The following is a 21,021-nucleotide window of genomic DNA, read 5'->3' on the forward strand; positions in this document are numbered from 1 at the left end:
GAGGCTATTTCTGGCGAGTGTCGAGGCAGGGCAGCCAGGCCCGGCTCTCTGCCTTCCCTTATAAAGCCCGTCTCCCCCGCGTGCCCAGCCTCGCCCCCCTTCTCTCCTGCCCGGGGGCGCTGTGCAGCCCGGCGGCTATGTGAGCCCCCATGCACAACTGGGGCCTGAACGTTGCCCCGTCACCCCTCTGCCACGGCCTGGGCTGATGTAAGGGGCCTGAACCCCTTTGGGAACCGGGGCCTCCGCCTCTCCCAGCCTCAGTTTCCCTGTGTACAATGGGAACCCTGCCGCTTACCCCCTTGGTGCCAGCGCTCTGAGAGCTGGCAGGGGAGGTCGTGTCAATGCGATACACCGGGCCGGAGGGAGCCCAGCAGGGCACCAGCGCCGGGCGATTTTCTGCCATTGAAAGCAATGCTCCCGGCTGTCCGGGGCATTTCTACGGCGCGCCCGCCATGGCTGACCGGCACCAGCCGCGCTGCCCGTGCGGAGCTGCCGCCATCCAGCAGGGGGAGTCCGCACAGCGCCAGGGAAACGTACAGCGCCCTGCACGGGAAGCCGCGCGGCGCCGCAGAAACACTCACGGCGGTGGGGAAGTAGCGGCTGCTGTGAAAGCGCTTGAGCGTCGTGGAGCACAGGAAGGTCCCCAGGAAGAGGATGAAGGACAGCAAGGTGACGTCGGGCACGTAGTTACAGCTGGTCCCCACCAGGTGGCCTCCCTCGCGCAAACACTGCGTCCGGGTGAGCAGGGACCGGTTGGCCGCCTCCGGCGCCTGCTGCAGGGACACAGGGCGAGATGCAGAGCAGGGAGAGGTCGGGCCACGCGGGCACCGCTGGTCGGTGGCGGGTGGCCCTGGGCATCCACCCTGCCGCCGGGTGGAGCCCCGGGGGGAGGAGGGCGCAGCCGCGGCTGGCTGGTCCGACAACAGACGGAGGCAGCTGGTGCTGGCCGTTCGCCCGTCTGCGTCTGGCCGTCTGTCCATCCCCTGCCCCCAGCAGGCTCGCTGGGCCCCATCCTGGAACTGCCCAGGCCAGGCGGCCACGCGCCCAGCCCCCTGGCACCAGAGAGGCACCGTGGTGAGTGGCTGCCAGGCTGTACCCAGGGGCGGGTGGGGGGAAGGAGCGTTCGCTCCCATCCCAAGGGCCCCAGGAACCTGGCAGATCCCCCATGCAGGGCCCAGCACCCTCACTTCCCTGCCCAGGGACACTGGCCCTGCCCCGACCCAGGCCCAGCGGGGCTGGAGAGAACAGTCCTTACCCACCCCAGCAGCGTCCCGCTCCGCACCGAGGCGTTGCCTGCAAGGAAGGAAGAGTCAGACCCTCCTCTGCCCGCACCCACCACGGCGCCCGCCAGCATCTCCCATCTCCCGCCCCCCGCCAGCATCTCCCGCCCCCCGCCAGCATCTCCCATCTCCCGCCCCCCGCCAGCATCTCCCGCCCCCCGCCAGCATCTCCCATCTCCCGCCCCCCGCCAGCATCTCCCGCCCCCCACCAGCATCTCCCATCTCCCGCCCCCCGCCAGCATCTCCCATCTCCCGCCCCCCGCCAGCATCTCCCGCCCCCCGCCAGCATCTCCCATCTCCCGCCCCCCGCCAGCATCTCCCGCCCCCCGCCAGCATCTCCCGCCCCCCGCCAGCATCTCCCGCCCCCCGCCCCCCGCCAGCATCTCCCGCCCCCCGCCAGCATCTCCCATCTCCCGCCCCCCGCCAGCATCTCCCATCTCCCGCCAGCATCTCCCATCTCCCGCCCCCCGCCAGCATCTCCCATCTCCCGCCAGCATCTCCCATCTCCCGCCCCCCGCCAGCATCTCCCATCTCCCGCCAGCATCTCCCATCTCCCGCCCCCCGCCAGCATCTCCCATCTCCCGCCCCCCGCCAGCATCTCTCATCTCCCGCCAGCATCTCCCATCTCCCGCCCCCCGCCAGCATCTCTCATCTCCCGCCAGCATCTCCCATCTCCCGCCCCCCGCCAGCATCTCCCATCTCCCGCCCCCCGCCAGCATCTCCCATCTCCCGCCAGCATCTCCCATCTCCCGCCCCCCGCCAGCATCTCCCATCTCCCGCCAGCATCTCCCATCTCCCGCCGCCTGCCAGCATCTCTCATCTCCCGCCAGCATCTCCCATCTCCCGCCCCCCGCCAGCATCTCCTGCCCCCCGCCAGCATCTCCCATCTCCCGCCCCCTGCCAGCATCTCCCATCTCCCGCCCCCCGCCAGCATCTCTCATCTCCCGCCAGCATCTCCCATCTCCCGCCCCCCGCCAGCATCTCTCATCTCCCGCCAGCATCTCCCATCTCCCGCCAGCATCTCCCATCTCCCGCCCCCCGCCAGCATCTCCCATCTCCCGCCCCCCGCCAGCATCTCCCGCCGCCCGTCAGCATCTCCCATTTCCCACCGCCCTGCGTCCGGCCTGGGGCTGGTGAGACTTGAGCAGGGCTGGTCCCCAGTGTTGGCGCCGGGGAGGCAGTGTCAGCAAGACCCCCCCGGCCCACTCCTGCACCCTCCCTCCCACCCAACCTCCCAGCCTGCTCCTGCACCCACAAGGGCCAACAGCCACGGCAGGCCCTAGGGCAAGCTGGGGAGCAGTTCTGTACCCCCAGAAAAAGTGGGGCCCAGCGTCGGACTGCGGCACTGCCCGCCCCCCCCGGCTAGGGTTGCCAGGTGTCCGGTTTTCACTCGGACAGTTCAGTATTTTGGCCTTCCGTCCAGTAAAAAAAAAAAAAAAAAAAAAAAAAAAAGAGCGAGAGCGAGAGCGAGAATACCGAAGATGTAAAATGCCCAGTATTTTGTTTTCCTCGGATGGATGGCTGGTGGCATCTGCGAGGGCCGGGGCAGCTAGGAGCATGGTCGTTTAAAGGCACAGCGACCTCTTTTCTTTTTTTTTTTTTTTGTTGCTTACCAAGTTTGGCCTCCTTTTTTTTTTTTTTGGTCAACCAATTTTTCCCTGCCTGTTCGGGGTTTTTTGTGAAGGTGTCTGGCAACCCTGCCCCCAGCCCTCAAAGCCACATGGACTGGCCCTCCCACAACAGTTCAAAGGAGGTTGGGGCCCCTTTGAATGGCCGGGCCCAATGGTAATTGCCCAATTCCCCCCCCCCCATCAGCAGGGCTGCCCACACCCCACACCGCCACCAGCACCCATGTGTCCTCACGGGGAGGGGTGGCTGGTGGTCCGGGGAAAGGTCTGTACCGGGCGGGGTGGGCCAGGTGCCAAGCCCCACTGGGCAAAGGATCCCAGCTGCACTGAGCGCGCTCTGTCCCCACAGTGCACGTGTGCTAGCCAGACGGCGCACGCCCTGCCCCCGAGAGCGTCCCAGCCTGCACCCACGGCTCCGAGGGGCTACCACCCCACACGGAACCACGCCAGCCCCCGCGCTGCCCGGCCCTCGGCCCTCGGCCCGGCCCTCCCACGCCCGGGGGAATGGAGCCGCCCAGCCCTCGGCCCAGCCCTCCCACGCCCGGGGGAAGGGAGCCGCCCGGCCCTCGGCCCAGCCCTCCCATGCCCGGGGGAAGGGAGCCGCCCGGCCCTCGGCCCAGCCCTCCCACGCCCGGGGGAACGGAGCCGCCCGGCCCTCGGCCCAGCCCTCCCACGCCCGGGGGAACGGAGCCGCCCGGCACTCGGCCCAGCCCTCCCACGCCCGGGGGAAGGGAGCCGCCCGGCCCTCGGCCCAGCCCTCCCACGCCCGGGGGAAGGGAGCCGCCCGGCCCTCGGCCCAGCCCTCCCACGCCCGGGGGAATGGAGCCGCCCGGCCCTCGGCCCAGCCCTCCCACGCCTGGGGGAATGGAGCTGCCCGGCCCTCGGCCCAGCCCCCCACGCCCGGGGGAACGGAGCCGCCCGGCCCTCGGCCCGGCCCTCCCACGCCCGGGGGAACGGAGCCGCCCGGCCCTCGGCCCAGCCCTCCCACGCCTGGGGGAATGGAGCTGCCCGGCCCTCGGCCCAGCCCTCCCACGCCCGGGGGAACGGAGCCGCCCGGCCCTCGGCCCGGCCCTCCCACGCCCGGGGGAACGGAGCCGCCCGGCCCTCGGCCCAGCCCTCCCACGCCCGGGGGAACGGAGCCGCCCGGCCCTCGGCCCAGCCCTCCCACGCCCGGGGGAACGGAGCCGCCCGGCCCTCGGCCCGGCCCTCCCACGCCCGGGGGAACGGAGCCGCCCGGCCCTCGGCCCGGCCCTCCCACGCCCGGGGGAAGGGAGCCGCCCGGCCCTCGGCCCGGCCCTCCCACGCCCGGGGGAATGGAGCCGCCCGGCCCTCGGCCCAGCCCTCCCACGCCCGGGGGAATGGAGCCGCCCGGCCCTCGGCCCGGCCCTCCCACGCCCGGGGGAATGGAGCCGCCCGGCCCTCGGCCCGGCCCTCCCACGCCCGGGGGAAGGGAGCCGCCCGGCCCTCGGCCCGGCCCTCCCACGCCCGGGGGAAGGGAGCCGCCCGGCCCTCGGCCCGGCCCTCCCACGCCCGGGGGAAGGGAGCCGCCCGGCCCTCGGCCCGGCCCTCCCACGCCCGGGGGAATGGAGCCGCCCGGCCCTCGGCCCAGCCCTCCCACGCCCGGGGGAATGAAGCCGCCCGGCCCTCGGCCCGGCCCTCCCACGCCCGGGGGAATGGAGCCGCCCGGCCCTCGGCCCGGCCCTCCCACGCCCGGGGGAAGGGAGCCGCCCAGCCCTCGGCCCAGCCCTCCCACGCCCGGGAGAATGGAGCCGCCCAGCCCTCGGCCCGGCCCTCCCACGCCCGGGGGAATGGAGCCGCCCGGCCCTCGGCCCAGCCCTCCCACGCCCGGGGGAATGGAGCCGCCCAGCCCTCGGCCCGGCCCTCCCACGCCCGGGGGAATGGAGCCGCCCAGCCCTCGGCCCAGCCCTCGGCCCAGCCCTCCCACGCCCGGGAGAATGGAGCCGCCCGGCCCTCGGCCCAGCCCTCCCACGCCCGGGGGAATGGAGTCGCCCGGCCCTCGGCCCGGCCCTCCCACGCCCGGGGGAACGGAGCCGCCCGGCCCTCGGCCCGGCCCTCCCACGCCCGGGGGAACGGAGCCTCCCGGCCCGGGGGAACGGAGCCTCCCGGCCCTCGGCCCAGCCCTCCCACGCCCGGGGGAAGGGAGCCGCCCGGCCCTCGGCCCGGCCCTCCCACGCCCGGGGGAAGGGAGCCGCCCGGCCCTCGGCCCGGCCCTCCCACGCCCGGGGGAAGGGAGCCGCCTGGCCCTCGGCCCGGCCCTCCCACGCCCGGGGGAACGGAGCCGCCCGGCCCTCGGCCCGGCCCTCCCACGCCCGGGGGAACGGAGCCGCCCGGCCCTCGGCCCGGCCCTCCCACGCCCGGGGGAAAGGAGCCGCCCGGCCCTCGGCCCGGCCCTCCCACGCCCGGGGGAACGGATCCACCCGGCCCTCGGCCCGGCCCTCCCACGCCCGGGGGAACGGAGCCGCCCGGCCCTCGGCCCGGCCCTCCCACGCCCGGGGGAAGGGAGCCGCCCGGCCCTCGGCCCAGCCCTCCCACGCCCGGGGGAAGGGAGCCGCCCCGCCCTCGGCCCGGCCCTCCCACGCCCGGGGGAATGGAGCCGCCCGGCCCTCGGCCCGGCCCTCCCACGCCCGGGGGAACGGAGCCGCCCGGCCCTCGGCCCAGCCCTCCCACGCCCGGGGGAACAGAGCCGCCCGGCCCTCGGCCCAGCCCCCCACGCCCGGGGGAAGGGAGCCGCCCGGCCCTCGGCCCAGCCCTCCCACGCCCGGGGGAAGGGAGCCGCCCGGCCCTCGGCCCGGCCCTCCCACGCCCGGGGGAACGGAGCCGCCCAGCCCTCGGCCCGGCCCTCCCACGCCCGGGGGAACGGAGCCTCCCGGCCCTCGGCCCAGCCCTCCCACGCCCGGGGGAACGGAGCCGCCCGGCCCTCGGCCCGGCCCTCCCACGCCCGGGGGAACGGAGCCTCCCGGCCCTCGGCCCGGCCCTCCCACGCCCAGGGGAACGGAGCCGCTCCTACCCGGGCTGGACGTGTTGCAGGCGCAGCCGTAGAAGGGGACCTCGTCGATCCGGTAATCCCAGTGGACGGGGAAGCTGTCGGCCAAGCCCAGCATCTTCTTCACGGCGTCGTAGACGAATATGAAGCTGATGAGGGCGCAGAAGCCCTCCTCGGTGAAGCGGGTGAAATACTGCACCAGGTGACTGGCTTCGGTGGCCACCAGCACCAGGCCGAAGAAGGCCACCCAGAGGCCGATCCAGAGGCGGAACTCCAGGTAATCCAGGCCGTGGTCCCTGGCAGAGGGATGGGCCGGGGAATAGAATCACAGAGCGCTAGGACTGGAAGGGACCTCGAGAGTCGCCGAGTCCCTCACAGCAGGTCCGAATACTCTAGACCGTCCCTGAGAGACATTTATCCCGCCCCCCGGCCAAGGCTTCTGGGCTCCGCCCGTCCCGGCCAGGTTCTCACCTTCCCTGCAGGCCAGGCACTCAAACCCTTCGGCCATTTTCACTGCGCCCTCTGGACTCTAGTTTGAGCCCCTCTTCCCCAAGGTGAGGCACCCAGAGGTGGCCACCAGCCGCAGTGCAGGCGCCGTGCAGAGCACACAGTCACCTCCCCCAGTCTGGTGTCCGCCACGCCTGTTTCTGCCCCGTGCCAGCCTGTGCGGCAGCTGAGCATCACTCGCCCCGTCCGCACGCTGGGAAGCAGCCCCAAGACGCACGTACTAAGAGACATGCCCAAGGTGACGCCGTGCGTCAGTAGCAGGGCTAGGGCCCAGCTCTCCCACCACCCAGCCTGTGTTTGAGCCCCCAGAGGCCTTTCTGGTGCCAGGGTCCTGGAACAGCGACACAGAGCCCAGTTCTGAGCTGTGGGGAGGAGAGGGGTGAGCCAAGAGCCACGTGTGCAGGGAATCACCCCAAAACTGTTGGCTCCTGCACTCTGCTCCAGGCCGGGCCGGGAATCCTGCAGGTGCAATGCCGGCACTGGGCCATGCCAGGATGTGAGACACGAGTCCCTGGGGCTCGTCCCTGGGACACTGCCCCAGTGGCTGGGGGCAAAGGGGTTCCCTGCGGGGGGGCCAAGGCCGGATGGGGGGCTAGCTCTCCCCCAAAATCCCAGCAGCCATCCCTCTTCCCTAGCAGACCCCTTAGGAAAGCTGCCGGGCCTAGGGTGGGGGAAGAGCTCTGGGTCTCAGGAAGCGGTTCCGGGAGCTCCCTGGAGGCAGCCTCCCCACGCAGGGCCTGGGGCCGGACTCACCGGCTGAAGGAGAAGAGGAGCCGCTCGAAGACGAGCACGGGGCCGGTGCTACTCAGGATGGTGAGCGGCTGGCCCGCAAAGAGGCAGAAGACGGCTCCCGCGATCGCAGTGCCCAGGAAACTCTCCAGCACGCCCTGAAACGCAGGGGGCCACTGAACCGCGCGCTCCCCTCAGGCGGGCGCAGGGCCTGGCTTCCACAGGGCGCACGCTGGGCGTTGCCGGGCGCCGCTGAGCCATGGGGCCGGAGCGATGCCAGCCGGCAGGCGCGGCGCGTGTCTCTCGCTTCCCGCCACGGCGTCGGTAACCCCCGCCCTGCCCACGGACACAGGAGCGGGCGCGCCCAGGCCCCTCCAAGGCGGGAGGCAGAGACGCCCCCAGGAGCTCACGTGCTCGGAGGGCCCCGGATGAAAAGCTCCAGCGAAATGTGCGGGTCTGCGTTACCGGGCTCCGACAGCCCCGCCCCCACCCCGGGCCCCCCCGAGAAGCAGGGACGTTCTCAGCGCCCTAGAATCAGGGGGCTCCGTTTCAAAGCGACCACAAGGGGCGTGAGATGGAGGCGCCGGGAGCAGAGAGCGCGGCAGCCGGACGCGCCCCGCCAAGGGCCGGCGCATGAGAGCGGAACCCCCCGCGTGGCCCCCCGCAAGACAGTCCCAAGAAAGCTGGACCACACGTGCGCCTGCCCCTCGCCCCGTTCTGAACATGCGGTGGCCCCGGCGGGGACCCAGCGGCCGCCCGCGCAGGAAGGCCCGTGGCGCAGTGCAGCGGGGGGCGCCACACGGGGCGGGCACACACCTGCATGTTGTCGGTGGCGTCCCCCAGCATGCCACCAAAGGTGATGGCGTTGGTCACGGTGGCCAGGTAGATGTAGAGCACGGCCGAGAGGCACTGGACGCTCAGGGCGTCGGAGAAGTCGCTCCAGTACCAAGGGGCCTTCCTCCGGACGTCCTTCACCAGCCCGCCGAACAACCTGCAGAGCCAGGGGGCAGCAAGGGGGCTGGAGACACAGCAGGCGCCACCCCCCGGCGGAGCCCCGCTCCTCTGGGCTCAAGGGAGCCGCCAAAGCCAGCGCCAGCGCCAGCCTGCCCCCTGCTGGCCGGCCCACGCGAGCGCCTGTGAAAGCCGATATCGACTCCACGCCGTGAGAGGTCTGGAGCCTGGGCCGGGTCTGCGCCCGCAGTTGTTCCAGGCGGATGTGAAACCGGAGGGGGGCTGGAAATGCCAAGCTCAGGTCTGTTCAATTCGCACCAAGTCTGATGCGACCCAGATCTGAGGGTAGGGGCAGAATTTGGGCCCAGGGGTCGGTTCAGGTCCCTCTGTTTGGAGCGGCCGCCCACGTCGGCCAGGAACCCTCGGGAAGGCCCGGCAGTGGGGGCGAGAGTTGCCCCGAGAGACCCCGTCAGAGCCAGCCCAGGCGCTGCCCGCGCAGGAGACTGGCCCTGCCCTCCCGGTTACAGACAGAGTCCGGATACGCCTGCCCCACGTCTGCACCGCCCCGGACCGAGCCCCAGCCGGTTTGCCCGTCTGGAGCAGCCCGAGATGAGACGCTGGGCCCGGCGCTGCAGAACGAGAGGTCGGGGGCCAGGAACCCAACTCCGGCCTCGCCTGCAGCTGCCCCGTGGCTGCCCACAGGGCACCGGGTCCACGGCGTCAGTGCAGGGCACCCGCCAGAGCCCGGCTCCACCCCCGACTGACCCGGTGTGAACAGCGCCGTCCCGTCTCGGACGCGCCCCTCCCTACGCCGGCGCTGCCGAGGCTCCCCCGCCCGGCACTCACCGTCCCGTTCTCTGCAGCTCCTCGCTCACGAGCTGGTGCCCGTGGGCCTGGCGGTCGCCAGCTGCAGGCCCGGCCCCGTTGCTGTGAGGTTTCCATTCCCGGAGGTGCATGGAGATCCTGCGACCAGAGAAACGCCGGTGGGCGGGAGTCGGCCCACAACCACCTCGTTAAGGGAGGCTCCTTCCCCGGGCGATGTTGGGGCTTGAATCCTCCGCCCCACTGCTCTCTGGGGGTCTCAGTGCCGCTGCCGCTCCCCCCCAGAGCCAGCTGCATCTCAGGGCCCGGGGGGGGGGGGATGCTAGTTTTATAGCCAGGCACAGTGAAGGTCCGGGGGTCGGGGGGGGCCCTGCAGAGCACGTAGGTTTTAGCCAAGACTTGGAATAATTTGCAGAGTTGCGCCTCGGAGGGCCCTGCTGCTCTGGCGACTGGCCCCCGGAGCTTAGCCACAGGGATGGGATACGGGAGCGAGGCCGAGCCCTGTTAGCCGGGTCCCGCCCGCTCATGGGAAGATGGGACTGACCCTGCTGGGTGACCTGCCGGCCGCAGGAGCCAGCGCAGAGCAGGGAGCGTCCGTGCCAGGTGCTGCTTGCGACTGGGCCCCCGGCACGGTGACTTGCATCTGCGCAAGCTGAAGGTCAGCCCCATGGAGAGTGCGCTGGAGCCTCTCGGGCAGGCCACTGTGAGAAAGAGCCACAATGTCCTGGCTCCGGCAGCCCCCCTCCTGCTGCTCCCCGGGGCGGGGCAGGACAAAGGCTCCGGCATCTCCCCGGGGCGGGGGAAAGGCTCCGGCATCTCCCCGGGGCGGGGGAAAGGCTCCGGCCGCTCCCCGGGGCGGGGGAAAGGCTCCGGCCGCTCCCCGGGGCGGGGGAAAGGCTCCGGCATCTCCCCGGGGCGGGGGAAAGGCTCCGGCATCTCCCCGGGGCGGGGGAAAGGCTCCGGCATCTCCCCGGGGCGGGGGAAAGGCTCCGGCCGCTCCCCGGGGCGGGGGAAAGGCTCCGGCCGCTCCCCGGGGCGGGGGAAAGGCCACTCTGTCCGTGTGAAGCTCCCTCCCGTCTGCGCCGTATCCGCAGAGCCGGGGCTGGACCGGACGGCCCTGCACTGAAGCGCTGTTCCCCGGGCCCAGCTCTGCTCTTTGGTGGGGATCCCCGGAAGCCGCGGGTACCTCCTGTGCGGCGAGGGCAGGCACTTCGGTGGAGCGATTCGGACGGTCGGGTCCCATTTGCCTGGCGGCAGCACCGTCAGCTCGTCCAGAAACTCGTCCACCCCTGCGATGAGGTCGTCTCTGTCCTGAGCCTGGTAGGCCACCCGCTGGAAGAGCTGGCGGGAAACGCGGCCGTGTTACCCCAGGAGCCCTGAGCGCCGCAGGCGATGACAGACAGGTCCCTGCTAACGCTGAGGACCCCCCGCGCCCTGTGCGAACCAGCACGTCCCACGCCCAACTCCCTTTGCGTGTCACTGGGATTCCGGCTCCTAACTCCCTTCGTCTCTGGAACGCACAGTCTTGAGATCACTGCCAGCTAACCCTGGGCCGGGCGAAGGGCCGACCCATTTCTGCCTCCTTCCCGCCCGGGGCCTGCGGAAGAGGATCCGAAGGCTGGCGAGGGGTGAGAATGAGTTCCCGTCAGCTTTGCCTGCCCCCCCTATTTTCTCCAGAGATGGCGCCAGCGTCTCTACAGCGCTGTAAGCTCTCTCTCTCCCAAACCCTTCGCCAGCCCCGGGCTCACCTCGTCCGTGAGCACCGTGGCCACGGCCCTTCCGATCTCGTGGTAGGCTTTCACTTTGGCTCTGGGGCCCAGGAGGATAAAAAGAAACCTGGGGAAGCACAGAAAGAGTGAGAATGCGCCCACTTCTGGAGCGAGCTCTCCCGGCGTGGCCGAGGGCCGAGGCTGCCAGCTCCTGGAACTGGCCGTGGGCGTGGAGGAGGCCACGCGGGGCAGTGCAGGACTCGACACAGCTGGTATCTGCAGGCATGGTGAGGTCGGGGTAAACGTATTGCTCCTTGCCTCTCCGTGGCCAGTGGGCGGGGCTTTCAGAGCGGCCCCGCCCTCATTTCAGCCACTTGATGATAACACTCCTGGGGGAGTTGCTGGCAGCAGCTGGCCACTGACTTGCAGAGCTTCAGGCTTGTGCAAATCACACTCGGCAAGTGCGAGGCGCAGGCACGCTGGCCCCAAGACAGGACGCTGGTGCCTGCACTCACACTAGGTCCCCCTTGGGCCTGTGCGGGTTTGTCACCGGGTCGGGCTCTGCGTCGGGCGTTCACACTGCGCTCTGCCACCCGGCACGTCCCGCGCTCCCGCCCCGCGCATGGCAAGAGCGCGTCCTGCGAGAGCACCGGGGCGGGTGGCTGGGAGCCCAGAGCCAGAGGCAGCTCGGCTGCCGTGGGCTGCAGCCAAAGCCCCCAGGGCAGGGGTCACCAGCCCGTCGATTGGGACCGACCGGTAGATCTTGGAGCCTCTGACAGGGGATCCTGAGAGGTTTGGCTGGGAGGCTCTCAAGTGCCGGCACTTCTCTGCGCCTCCCAGCACCGCCGTGCGGCTCCTGCCCTCCGCCCTGGAGCTGCCCCTCACCCCTGGGAGCCCCCCGCTTGCTGTGCAGGGCCCGGGAAGAGGAGGAGGGGTGCTGCTGTCAGGTGTCCCTCCCCCACCCTGTATCCCATGTCCACAGAGCAGAGGGGGGCAGGGATGGAGGGAGTTTGCTGGTTGCTTTTGGGAGGGGTGCAGGGCCAGGGCAGGGGTGAGCCGGCCTTAGGCCCCTGCCCCACCACCCAGAAGCCACCTGGGGAAGCGGTGCCCAGCTGGACCCTGCATTCCGAGCCCCGGCCTGAACCCCTCCTGCACCCAAGCCCTGTCCCCAGTGAGTGAGGGTAGAAGAGGGAGGGAGGATGGAGTGAGCAGGGGCGGGGCCTCGGAGAAGGGGCGGGAAGGAGGCGGGGCCAGGGTTTTCGGTTTTGGAGTAGACCCTGGATTGTATTTACATTCAAAAAGTGACTTTATGCTTAGAAAGGCTGGTGGCCACTGCCCCAGGGCGCCGCAGTGGGAAAGCAGCAGCAAGTCTGCTAAGCCAGGCTCCACCCAGTCCCAGCACCCACCCGCCTGGGGCCAGGGCAGCGTTAGTCCCCACCGGCCCCGCCCAGGGCTTTGCCCAGCAGAGAGGAGACGTCCCCGCGGGTCTCAGCCAGCCCAGGTCCCAAGGGCAGCGGAGCATCGGCCCCGACCCGGTACCAGGCCTCTGTGTGGTTTGGCTCCAGTGCAGGCTGGTAGGACCCCGGCCCCCGCCGCTCTGGCTCAGCTCTGCACAGCAAGTGTCCGAAACCCCCCGGAGAGCGTCCCTCACCCCGGCCCTGGCCCACAGCCCTGGGGAGCGCCGGTGCCGTCTCCCTGCCCGAAGGGATGGTGCCTGCTGATAGCTACCTGCTGGGGAAGGCGACCTCCGTCAAGGCCCCGAGCCCCACGGCCTCCTGCAGCCGGATGAAGGCGATAAACGGCCCCTCGAGGAAATCCACCTCCCCCACCAGAACGTTGGACACTTCGGCCCCCGCTGGGATCTTCTTCCGCAATCGGTTTCTGAGCTGACAGGAGACGGGGCCTCAGGCCAGGCTGGCGCCCAGAACGGGCCGCGCGCGTGACTCCCCGGTTGACACGTGGCCGCCCCTTCCCCCGCCCCGGGCGCCTCCGGCCTTCCTGGAGCCCGGTCAAAGGGGGTGCCCTGCCCAGGGCTGCCCGGCCATACCTGCTCCGGGAGGGGGGCTTCTGAAATCTCAGCTCCTGGCTCCAGCCCACTGCGAGCGGCGTCTGTAATGCATGGAAAGACGCTCAGGTCGGAGATGCAGAGGGACCAAGCCGGCCTGCGGCCATTGGCTAGAATTTCCCTCAGCCCCCAGTACCTCCCAGCCCCCTGGCCTGACTCCTGCACACCCCACATCCCCAACCCTGCCCTAGACCCTCACACACTCAACCCCCTGGCCTGACTCCTGCCCCCCCACATCCCCAACCCTGCCCTAGACCCTCACACACTCAACCCCCTGGCCTGACTCCTGCCCCCCCACATCCCCAGCCCTGCCCTGAGACCCTCACACACTCAACCCCCTGGCCTGACTCCTGCCCCCCCACATCCCCAGCCCTGCCCTAGACCCTCACACACTCAACCCCCTGGCCTGACTCCTGCCCCCCCACATCCCCAGCCCTGCCCTGAGACCCTCACACACTCAACCCCCTGGCCTGACTCCTGCCCCCCCACATCCCCAGCCCTGCCCTGAGACCCTCACACACTCAACCCCCTGGCCTGACTCCTGCCCCCCCACATCCCCAACCCTGCCCTAGACCCTCACACACTCAACCCCCTGGCCTGACTCCTGCCCCCCCACATCCCCAGCCCTGCCCTGAGACCCTCACACACTCAACCCCCTGGCCTGACTCCTGCCCCCCCACATCCCCAGCCCTGCCCTGAGACCCTCACACACTCAACCCCCTGTCCTGACTCCTGCCCCCCCCCACATCCCCAGCCCTGCCCTGAGACCCTCACACACTCAACCCCCTGGCCTGACTCCTGCAGCCCCACATCCCCAGCCCTGCCCTGAGACCCTCACACACTCAACCCCCCGGCCTGACTCCTGCCCCCCCACATCCCCAACCCTGCCCTGAGACCCTCACACACTCAACCCCCTGGCCTGACTCCTGCCCCCCCACATCCCCAGCCCTGCCCTGAGACCCTCACACACTCAACCCCCTGGCCTGACTCCTGCAGCCCCACATCCCCAGCCCTGCCCTGAGACCCTCACACACTCAACCCCCTGGCCTGACTCCTGCCCCCCCACATCCCCAGCCCTGCCCTGAGACCCTCACACACTCAACCCCCTGGCCTGACTCCTGCCCCCCCACATCCCCAGCCCTGCCCTGAGACCCTCACACACTCAACCCCCTGGCCTGACTCCTGCCCCCCCACATCCCCAGCCCTGCCCTAGACCCTCACACACTCAACCCCCTGGCCTGACTCCTGCCCCCCCACATCCCCAGCCCTGCCCTGAGACCCTCACACACTCAACCCCCTGGCCTGACTCCTGCAGCCCCACATCCCCAGCCCTGCCCTGAGACCCTCACACACTCAACCCCCTGGCCTGACTCCTGCCCCCCCACATCCCCAGCCCTGCCCTAGACCCTCACACACTCAACCCCCTGGGCTGACTCCTGCCCCCCCACATCCCCAGCCCTGCCCTGAGACCCTCACACACTCAACCCCCTGGCCTGACTCCTGCCCCCCCACATCCCCAGCCCTGCCCTGAGACCCTCACACACTCAACCCCCTGGCCTGACTCCTGCCCCCCCACATCCCCAGCCCTGCCCTGAGACCCTCACACACTCAACCCCCTGGCCTGACTCCTGCCCCCCCACATCCCCAGCCCTGCCCTGAGACCCTCACACACTCAACCCCCTGGCCTGACTCCTGCCCCCCCACATCCCCAGCCCTGCCCTGAGACCCTCACACACTCAACCCCCTGGCCTGACTCCTGCCCCCCCACATCCCCAGCCCTGCCCTAGACCCTCACACACTCAACCCCCTGGCCTGACTCCTGCCCCCCCCACATCCCCAGCCCTGCCCTGAGACCCTCACACACTCAACCCCCTGCCCTGACTCCTGCCCCCCCACATCCCCAGCCCTGCCCTGAGACCCTCACACACTCAACCCCCTGGCCTGACTCCTGCCCCCCCACATCCCCAGCCTTGCCCTGAGACCCTCACACACTCAACCCCCTGGCCTGACTCCTGCCCCCCCACATCCCCAACCCTGCCCTAGACCCTCACACACTCAACCCCCTGCCCTGACTCCTGCCCCCCCACATCCCCAGCCCTGCCCTAGACCCTCACACACTCAACCCCCTGGCCTGACTCCTGCCCCCCCACATCCCCAGCCCTGCCCTGAGACCCTCACACACTCAACCCCCTGGCCTGACTCCTGCAGCCCCACATCCCCAGCCCTGCCCTGAGACCCTCACACACTCAACCCCCTGGCCTGACTCCTGCCCCCCCACATCCCCAGCCCTGCCCTAGACCCTCACACACTCAACCCCCTGGGCTGACTCCTGCCCCCCCACATCCCCAGCCCTGCCCTGAGACCCTCACACACTCAACCCCCTGGCCTGACTCCTGCCCCCCCCCACATCCCCAGCCCTGCCCTGAGACCCTCACACACTCAACCCCCTGGCCTGACTCCTGCCCCCCCCACATCCCCAGCCCTGCCCTGAGACCCTCACACACTCAACCCCCTGGCCTGACTCCTGCCCCCCCACATCCCCAGCCCTGCCCTGAGACCCTCACACACTCAACCCCCTGGCCTGACTCCTGCCCCCCCACATCCCCAGCCCTGCCCTGAGACCCTCACACACTCAACCCCCTGGCCTGACTCCTGCCCCCCCACATCCCCAGCCCTGCCCTAGACCCTCACACACTCAACCCCCTGGCCTGACTCCTGCCCCCCCCACATCCCCAGCCCTGCCCTGAGACCCTCACACACTCAACCCCCTGCCCTGACTCCTGCCCCCCCACATCCCCAGCCCTGCCCTGAGACCCTCACACACTCAACCCCCTGGCCTGACTCCTGCCCCCCCACATCCCCAGCCTTGCCCTGAGACCCTCACACACTCAACCCCCTGGCCTGACTCCTGCCCCCCCACATCCCCAACCCTGCCCTAGACCCTCACACACTCAACCCCCTGCCCTGACTCCTGCCCCCCCACATTCCCAGCCCTGCCATGAGACCCTCACACACTCAACCCCCTGGCCTGACTCCTGCCCCCCCACATCCCCAGCCCTGCCCTGAGACCCTCACACACTCAACCCCCTGGCCTGACTCCTGCCCCCCCACATCCCCAGCCCTGCCCTGAGACCCTCACACACTCAACCCCCTGGCCTGACTCCTGCCCCCCCACATCCCCAGCCCTGCCCTGAGACCCTCACACACTCAACCCCCTGGCCTGACTCCTGCCCCCCCACATCCCCACCCCCTCCCTGAGCCCCCCACGTGCCAGCCCACACTCACATTTCTTACAAGTGTTCATGGGTGGCAAGCAAGCCCCAACCCCGCCCCTTCCACCTGAGGCCCCGCCCCTTTAGCAACCTCCTCCCCTCTCCGCTGAAGCCAGCCCCATCCCCATCCCCAGCCTTCCCGGCTCGCCCCCCGACGTGCCCCTCCCCGCCCCTGCCAGCCGGGACCGGCCCAGCGCCGCCCTGCCCGGGGGCGGGTCCGCCGAGGAGCAGCCCCGCCACTCACCCCTGCAGCAGGCGGTCCCCAGCTCAGCCGCCCTCCGCAGCGGGGCCGGGGGGACGTGGTGCTGGGGGCTGCAGAGCAGCAGGGCCGTGAGCCGGGCCCTCTCCTCCGGCCGCAGGGCGCGGGCGTCCGGCTCCGGCTGCGCCGCGGTGGCCGCCTCTGCAACAGAGCAAAGCAGGAGGCAGCAGCTTCTCACTGCCCCGGGGCCGGGCGGGGGCTAGGCAGGCTCTGGGGTGGGGCCGGGGACGAGGGGTTCAGGGTGCAGGGGGAGGCCCAGGGATGGGGCAGAGAGTTGGGGGGGTTCTGGCTGGGGGGCAGGCTCTGGGGTGGGGCCGGGGACGAGGGGTTCAGGGTGCAGGAGGCGGCTCAGGGATGGGGCAGGGGGTTGGGGGGGGTTCTGGCTGGGGGGCAGGCTCTGGGGTGGGGCCGGGGACGAGGGGTTCAGGGTGCAGGGGGAGGCCCAGGGATGGGGCAGAGGGTTGGGGGGGTTCTGGCTGGGGGGCAGGCTCTGGGGTGGGGCCGGGGACGAGGGGTTCAGGGTGCAGGGGGAGGCCCAGGGATGGGGCAGAGAGTTGGGGGGGTTCTGGCTGGGGGGCAGGCTCTGGGGTGGGGCCGGGGACGAGGGGTTCAGGGTGCAGGGGGAGGCCCAGGGATGGGGCAGAGAGTTGGGGGGGTTCTGGCTGGGGGGCAGGCTCTGGGGTGGGGCCGGGGACGAGGGGTTCAGGGTGCAGGGGGAGGCCCAGGGATGGGGCAGAGAGTTGGGGGGGTTCTGGCTGGGGGGCAGGCTCTGGGGTGGGGCCGGGGACGAGGGGTTCAGGGTGCAGGGGGAGGCCCAGGGATGGGGCAGGGGGTTGGGGGGGGTTCTGGCTGGGGGGCAGGCTCTGGGGTGGGGCCGGGGACGAGGGGTTCAGGGTGCAGGAGGCGGCTCAGGGATGGGGCAGGGGGTTGGGGGGTTCTGGCTGGGGGGCAGGCTCTGGGGTGGGGCCGGGGACGAGGGGTTCAGGGTGCAGGAGGCGGCTCAGGGATGGGGCAGGGGGTTGGGGGGGTTCTGGCTGGGGGGCAGGCTCTGGGGTGGGGCCGGGGACGAGGGGTTCAGGGTGCAGGGGGAGGCCCAGGGATGGGGCAGAGGGTTGGGGGGGTTCTGGCTGGGGGGCAGGCTCTGGGGTGGGGCCGGGGACGAGGGGTTCAGGGTGCAGGGGGAGGCCCAGGGATGGGGCAGAGGGTTGGGGGGGTTCTGGCTGGGGGGCAGGCTCTGGGGTGGGGCCGGGGACGAGGGGTTCAGGGTGCAGGGGGAGGCCCAGGGATGGGGCAGAGGGTTGGGGGGGTTCTGGCTGGGGGGCAGGCTCTGGGGTGGGGCCGGGGACGAGGGGTTCAGGGTGCAGGGGGAGGCCCAGGGATGGGGCAGAGAGTTGGGGGGGTTCTGGCTGGGGGGCAGGCTCTGGGGTGGGGCCGGGGACGAGGGGTTCAGGGTGCAGGAGGCGGCTCAGGGATGGGGCAGGGGGTTGGGGGGGGTTCTGGCTGGGGGGCAGGCTCTGGGGTGGGGCCGGGGACGAGGGGTTCAGGGTGCAGGAGGCGGCTCAGGGATGGGGCAGGGGGTTGGGGGGTTCTGGCTGGGGGGCAGGCTCTGGGGTGGGGCCGGGGACAAGGGGTTCAGGGTGCAGGAGGCGGCTCAGGGATGGGGCAGGGGGTTGGGGGGGTTCTGGCTGGGGGGCAGGCTCTGGGGTGGGGCCGGGGACGAGGGGTTCAGGGTGCAGGGGGAGGCCCAGGGATGGGGCAGGGGGTTGGGGGGTTCTGGCTGGGGGGCAGGCTCTGGGGTGGGGCCGGGGACGAGGGGTTCAGGGTGCAGGAGGCGGCTCAGGGATGGGGCAGGGGGTTGGGGGGGTTCTGGCTGGGGGGCAGGCTCTGGGGTGGGGCCGGGGACGAGGGGTTCAGGGTGCAGGGGGAGGCCCAGGAATGGGGCAGAGGGTTGGGGGGGTTCTGGCTGGGGGGCAGGCTCTGGGGTGGGGCCGGGGACGAGGGGTTCAGGGTGCAGGGGGAGGCCCAGGGATGGGGCAGAGGGTTGGGGGGGTTCTGGCTGGGGGGCAGGCTCTGGGGTGGGGCCGGGGACGAGGGGTTCAGGGTGCAGGGGGAGGCCCAGGGATGGGGCAGAGAGTTGGGGGGGTTCTGGCTGGGGGGCAGGCTCTGGGGTGGGGCCGGGGACGAGGGGTTCAGGGTGCAGGAGGCGGCTCAGGGATGGGGCAGGGGGTTGGGGGGGGTTCTGGCTGGGGGGCAGGCTCTGGGGTGGGGCCGGGGACGAGGGGTTCAGGGTGCAGGAGGCGGCTCAGGGATGGGGCAGGGGGTTGGGGGGTTCTGGCTGGGGGGCAGGCTCTGGGGTGGGGCCGGGGACGAGGGGTTCAGGGTGCAGGAGGCGGCTCAGGGATGGGGCAGGGGGTTGGGGGGGTTCTGGCTGGGGGGCAGGCTCTGGGGTGGGGCCGGGGACGAGGGGTTCAGGGTGCAGGGGGAGGCCCAGGGATGGGGCAGGGGGTTGGGGGGTTCTGGCTGGGGGGCAGGCTCTGGGGTGGGGCCGGGGACGAGGGGTTCAGGGTGCAGGAGGCGGCTCAGGGATGGGGCAGGGGGTTGGGGGGGTTCTGGCTGGGGGGCAGGCTCTGGGGTGGGGCCGGGGACGAGGGGTTCAGGGTGCAGGAGGCGGCTCAGGGATGGGGCAGGGGGTTGGGGGGGTTCTGGCTGGGGGGCAGGCTCTGGGGTGGGGCCGGGGACGAGGGGTTCAGGGTGCAGGAGGCGGCTCAGGGATGGGGCAGGGGGTGGGCTCCGGGGTGAGGCAGGGAGGGAGGGAGGACTCCCCCAGCCCTCTCTTGCCGTAGCTTCTCGGGGCCACTCTCCCCAGCCATGGCAGCTGCGGTGGGACCGGGCCTCTTCCCGCCGCCCGGCTCAGAGGGCCCTTAGCCGGCCCGGGGGCAGGGAGGGGCCGTCCCACATTCTCCACCCACCAACTATTTGCTTCAGACTGCGGGCGTCTAAATCCAGCAGGACGGTCCCTTTCCTGAGGCACGTCCTGAGCTCCAGCAGACTGTGCAAGGGCAGGGCCGTGACGTGGGGCTTGCTCCATCGCTCGCCTCCGTCCTCCACCTTCTCCTCAAACTTCACCCACCTGCGCAGACACACAGCAGGGCCGGTCAGCGGCCGCCCTGCCTTGAGGGGGGCAACGCCCGGGCTCAGCCACAGCGGACCCCTGTGGGGGCAGGGCAGGGCCGGCCCCAGGCACTCGGCTCACTCGCCGCGGGGGGGGGACACACTAAACAAGTGCGAACGAGGCCCCCCCCCCCCAGAGGCCTTCAGCCGCTGACCCTCAAAATGGGCCTTTCCTGGGCTCCAGACTGGCAGGAAAGCCAAGGACCGGCTGGGCTCTGAGGACTGGATCAGCCCCCCAGGAAGCAAAGGGCCCCCCATCAGCCACGCCAGAGAGAGCAGAGCTGGCCCCGGGCTGTCAGCCGGGCACCTCTCCACGGCCCGAAGGCGCTTTCCTCCTGCAGACACAGGTGTTCTCTGCCCCTCCTGCGGCTGCCGGGGCCCATTGCCCCCCGGGGAGCCCCGCTGCCTGCCGGGAAGGGCCTGCCCGTGCCGCCACATTCCAGGCATTCAGACGGCAGCACACAGGCGCCCTTGTCTGCAGGCCGGCCGGCTGGCTCAGGCAGCCAAGCGGGTCCCTGATAGCCCAGGCCTGGCGCAGGGCGCCCTGCAGACCGGGGTCCGGCAGAGCGAAGCCCCGAACGGTTCTGGGAGCCTGGCCCAGGGCCGTTGGCAACTCCCCTCTCGGCGGGGCCGTTTCCCAATCCTGTCGCCTCGTGCCCCTCGGCATCGCCGACATCTGCCCCTTCCTGATCTCTCCCTCCAGTCCCACTGCAGCATCCTCCAGCTGCTTTCAGTACTGGGTCCTGCCGGGGGCTGGACTCGATGGCTCTCGAGGTCCCTCCCAGCAGGCTTCCCTGTGTCCCCTCCCACCAAGCGCCTTCCTCCTCCTGCTGCCCCCACGGCCAGCCCTGCCGAGCGAGCAGGGCAGGCTGGCCTCATGCCCTCACAGGGGCAGCGCCCGCCGGTGCCTGGGCTCCCCCGCCGAGCACCTACCTGGCCGTCTGCTTCCACCGCGGGCCGTCAGGGGTGGGCAGCAGCTCGTTGAGCTGTATGAACAGCACCGGGCAGCTGGCTTCCTTCCCCTCCCCCTTCTGCAGCAGGAAGGCCACGCGCCCGGCTGCCCCCGAGACGTCGGGGGTGAAGATGCTTCGCCCAACGGCCTGGCAGATAACCAGGGAGTTCTGGCTCTGGGGCCCCTCTGGGCCGGCCGGATGGGGGCTGCCTGGACCCCCCGGCACAGCACCTGCCTCCCCCCGGGCGCGGAGGCCCTCGTCCGCCTGCACTCTCATCGCCAGCCGCCTGCAGCCCCTGCGCCCGACCGTCCCTGTCTGGGCAGTGCGGAGGCGACGCCAGGCACCCTGCCTTTATCCAGCCCTGAGCCTGTTCGGGCCAGCCCAGCCCAGCCCCCGGGAACCCAGCCCCAAACAGCGTTATCAAAATAAGGAGGCAGCCTCGCGGCATCAGCACCGGCCCCGGCTCGCTCCTGCCGCCCCGCGCCGCCTGCCCTGTCTGGGGGGGCCGCAGCGTTCGGGCTGAGCCTGGGGACACGTGTGTACAACCGTGCCGGCCTGGAAACAGCAGCCTGCTCCGGCCCTGCTGAGAGTGAGGGGGGCAGGGCATCCCGGGGGTGGGGGGCCTTAGCGCCCTGGAGGAGACAGGCTCAGCAGGTGTCTACAATTACCCA

The 21,021-nt window shown here is 71.3% G+C and overlaps 1 protein-coding gene across 3 annotated transcripts in view; it reads right to left on the minus strand.

Moving 5' to 3' along the window:
* Nucleotides 1–20,650, minus strand: part of SLC4A9 (solute carrier family 4 member 9) — a 35,530-nt gene extending 14,880 nt beyond the window's left edge. For 2 of the 3 annotated variants that reach the window (XM_075900090.1, XM_075900091.1), the window contains exons 1-13: nucleotides 20,331–20,650; nucleotides 19,196–19,356; nucleotides 16,212–16,367; nucleotides 12,678–12,739; nucleotides 12,359–12,516; nucleotides 10,670–10,757; nucleotides 10,108–10,262; nucleotides 8,946–9,062; nucleotides 7,965–8,139; nucleotides 7,173–7,306; nucleotides 5,937–6,208; nucleotides 1,256–1,293; nucleotides 582–773 (exon numbers count right to left, since the gene is read on the minus strand). In XM_075900090.1, coding sequence (XP_075756205.1) covers nucleotides 582–773; nucleotides 1,256–1,293; nucleotides 5,937–6,208; nucleotides 7,173–7,306; nucleotides 7,965–8,139; nucleotides 8,946–9,062; nucleotides 10,108–10,262; nucleotides 10,670–10,757; nucleotides 12,359–12,516; nucleotides 12,678–12,739; nucleotides 16,212–16,367; nucleotides 19,196–19,356; nucleotides 20,331–20,626 — 2,004 coding nt within the window. In that variant the 5' untranslated portion in view covers nucleotides 20,627–20,650. Of the gene's footprint in view, nucleotides 1–581; nucleotides 774–1,255; nucleotides 1,294–5,936; nucleotides 6,209–7,172; nucleotides 7,307–7,964; nucleotides 8,140–8,945; nucleotides 9,063–10,107; nucleotides 10,263–10,669; nucleotides 10,758–12,358; nucleotides 12,517–12,677; nucleotides 12,740–15,980; nucleotides 16,020–16,211; nucleotides 16,368–19,195; nucleotides 19,357–20,330 lie in introns of those variants that run through there. The other variant, XM_075900092.1, reaches the window with a different exon arrangement.
* Nucleotides 20,651–21,021: the final 371 nt, after the last annotated feature.

Source organism: Pelodiscus sinensis, chromosome 17, assembly GCF_049634645.1.
Source record: "Pelodiscus sinensis isolate JC-2024 chromosome 17, ASM4963464v1, whole genome shotgun sequence".
NCBI lineage: Eukaryota > Metazoa > Chordata > Testudines > Trionychidae > Pelodiscus > Pelodiscus sinensis.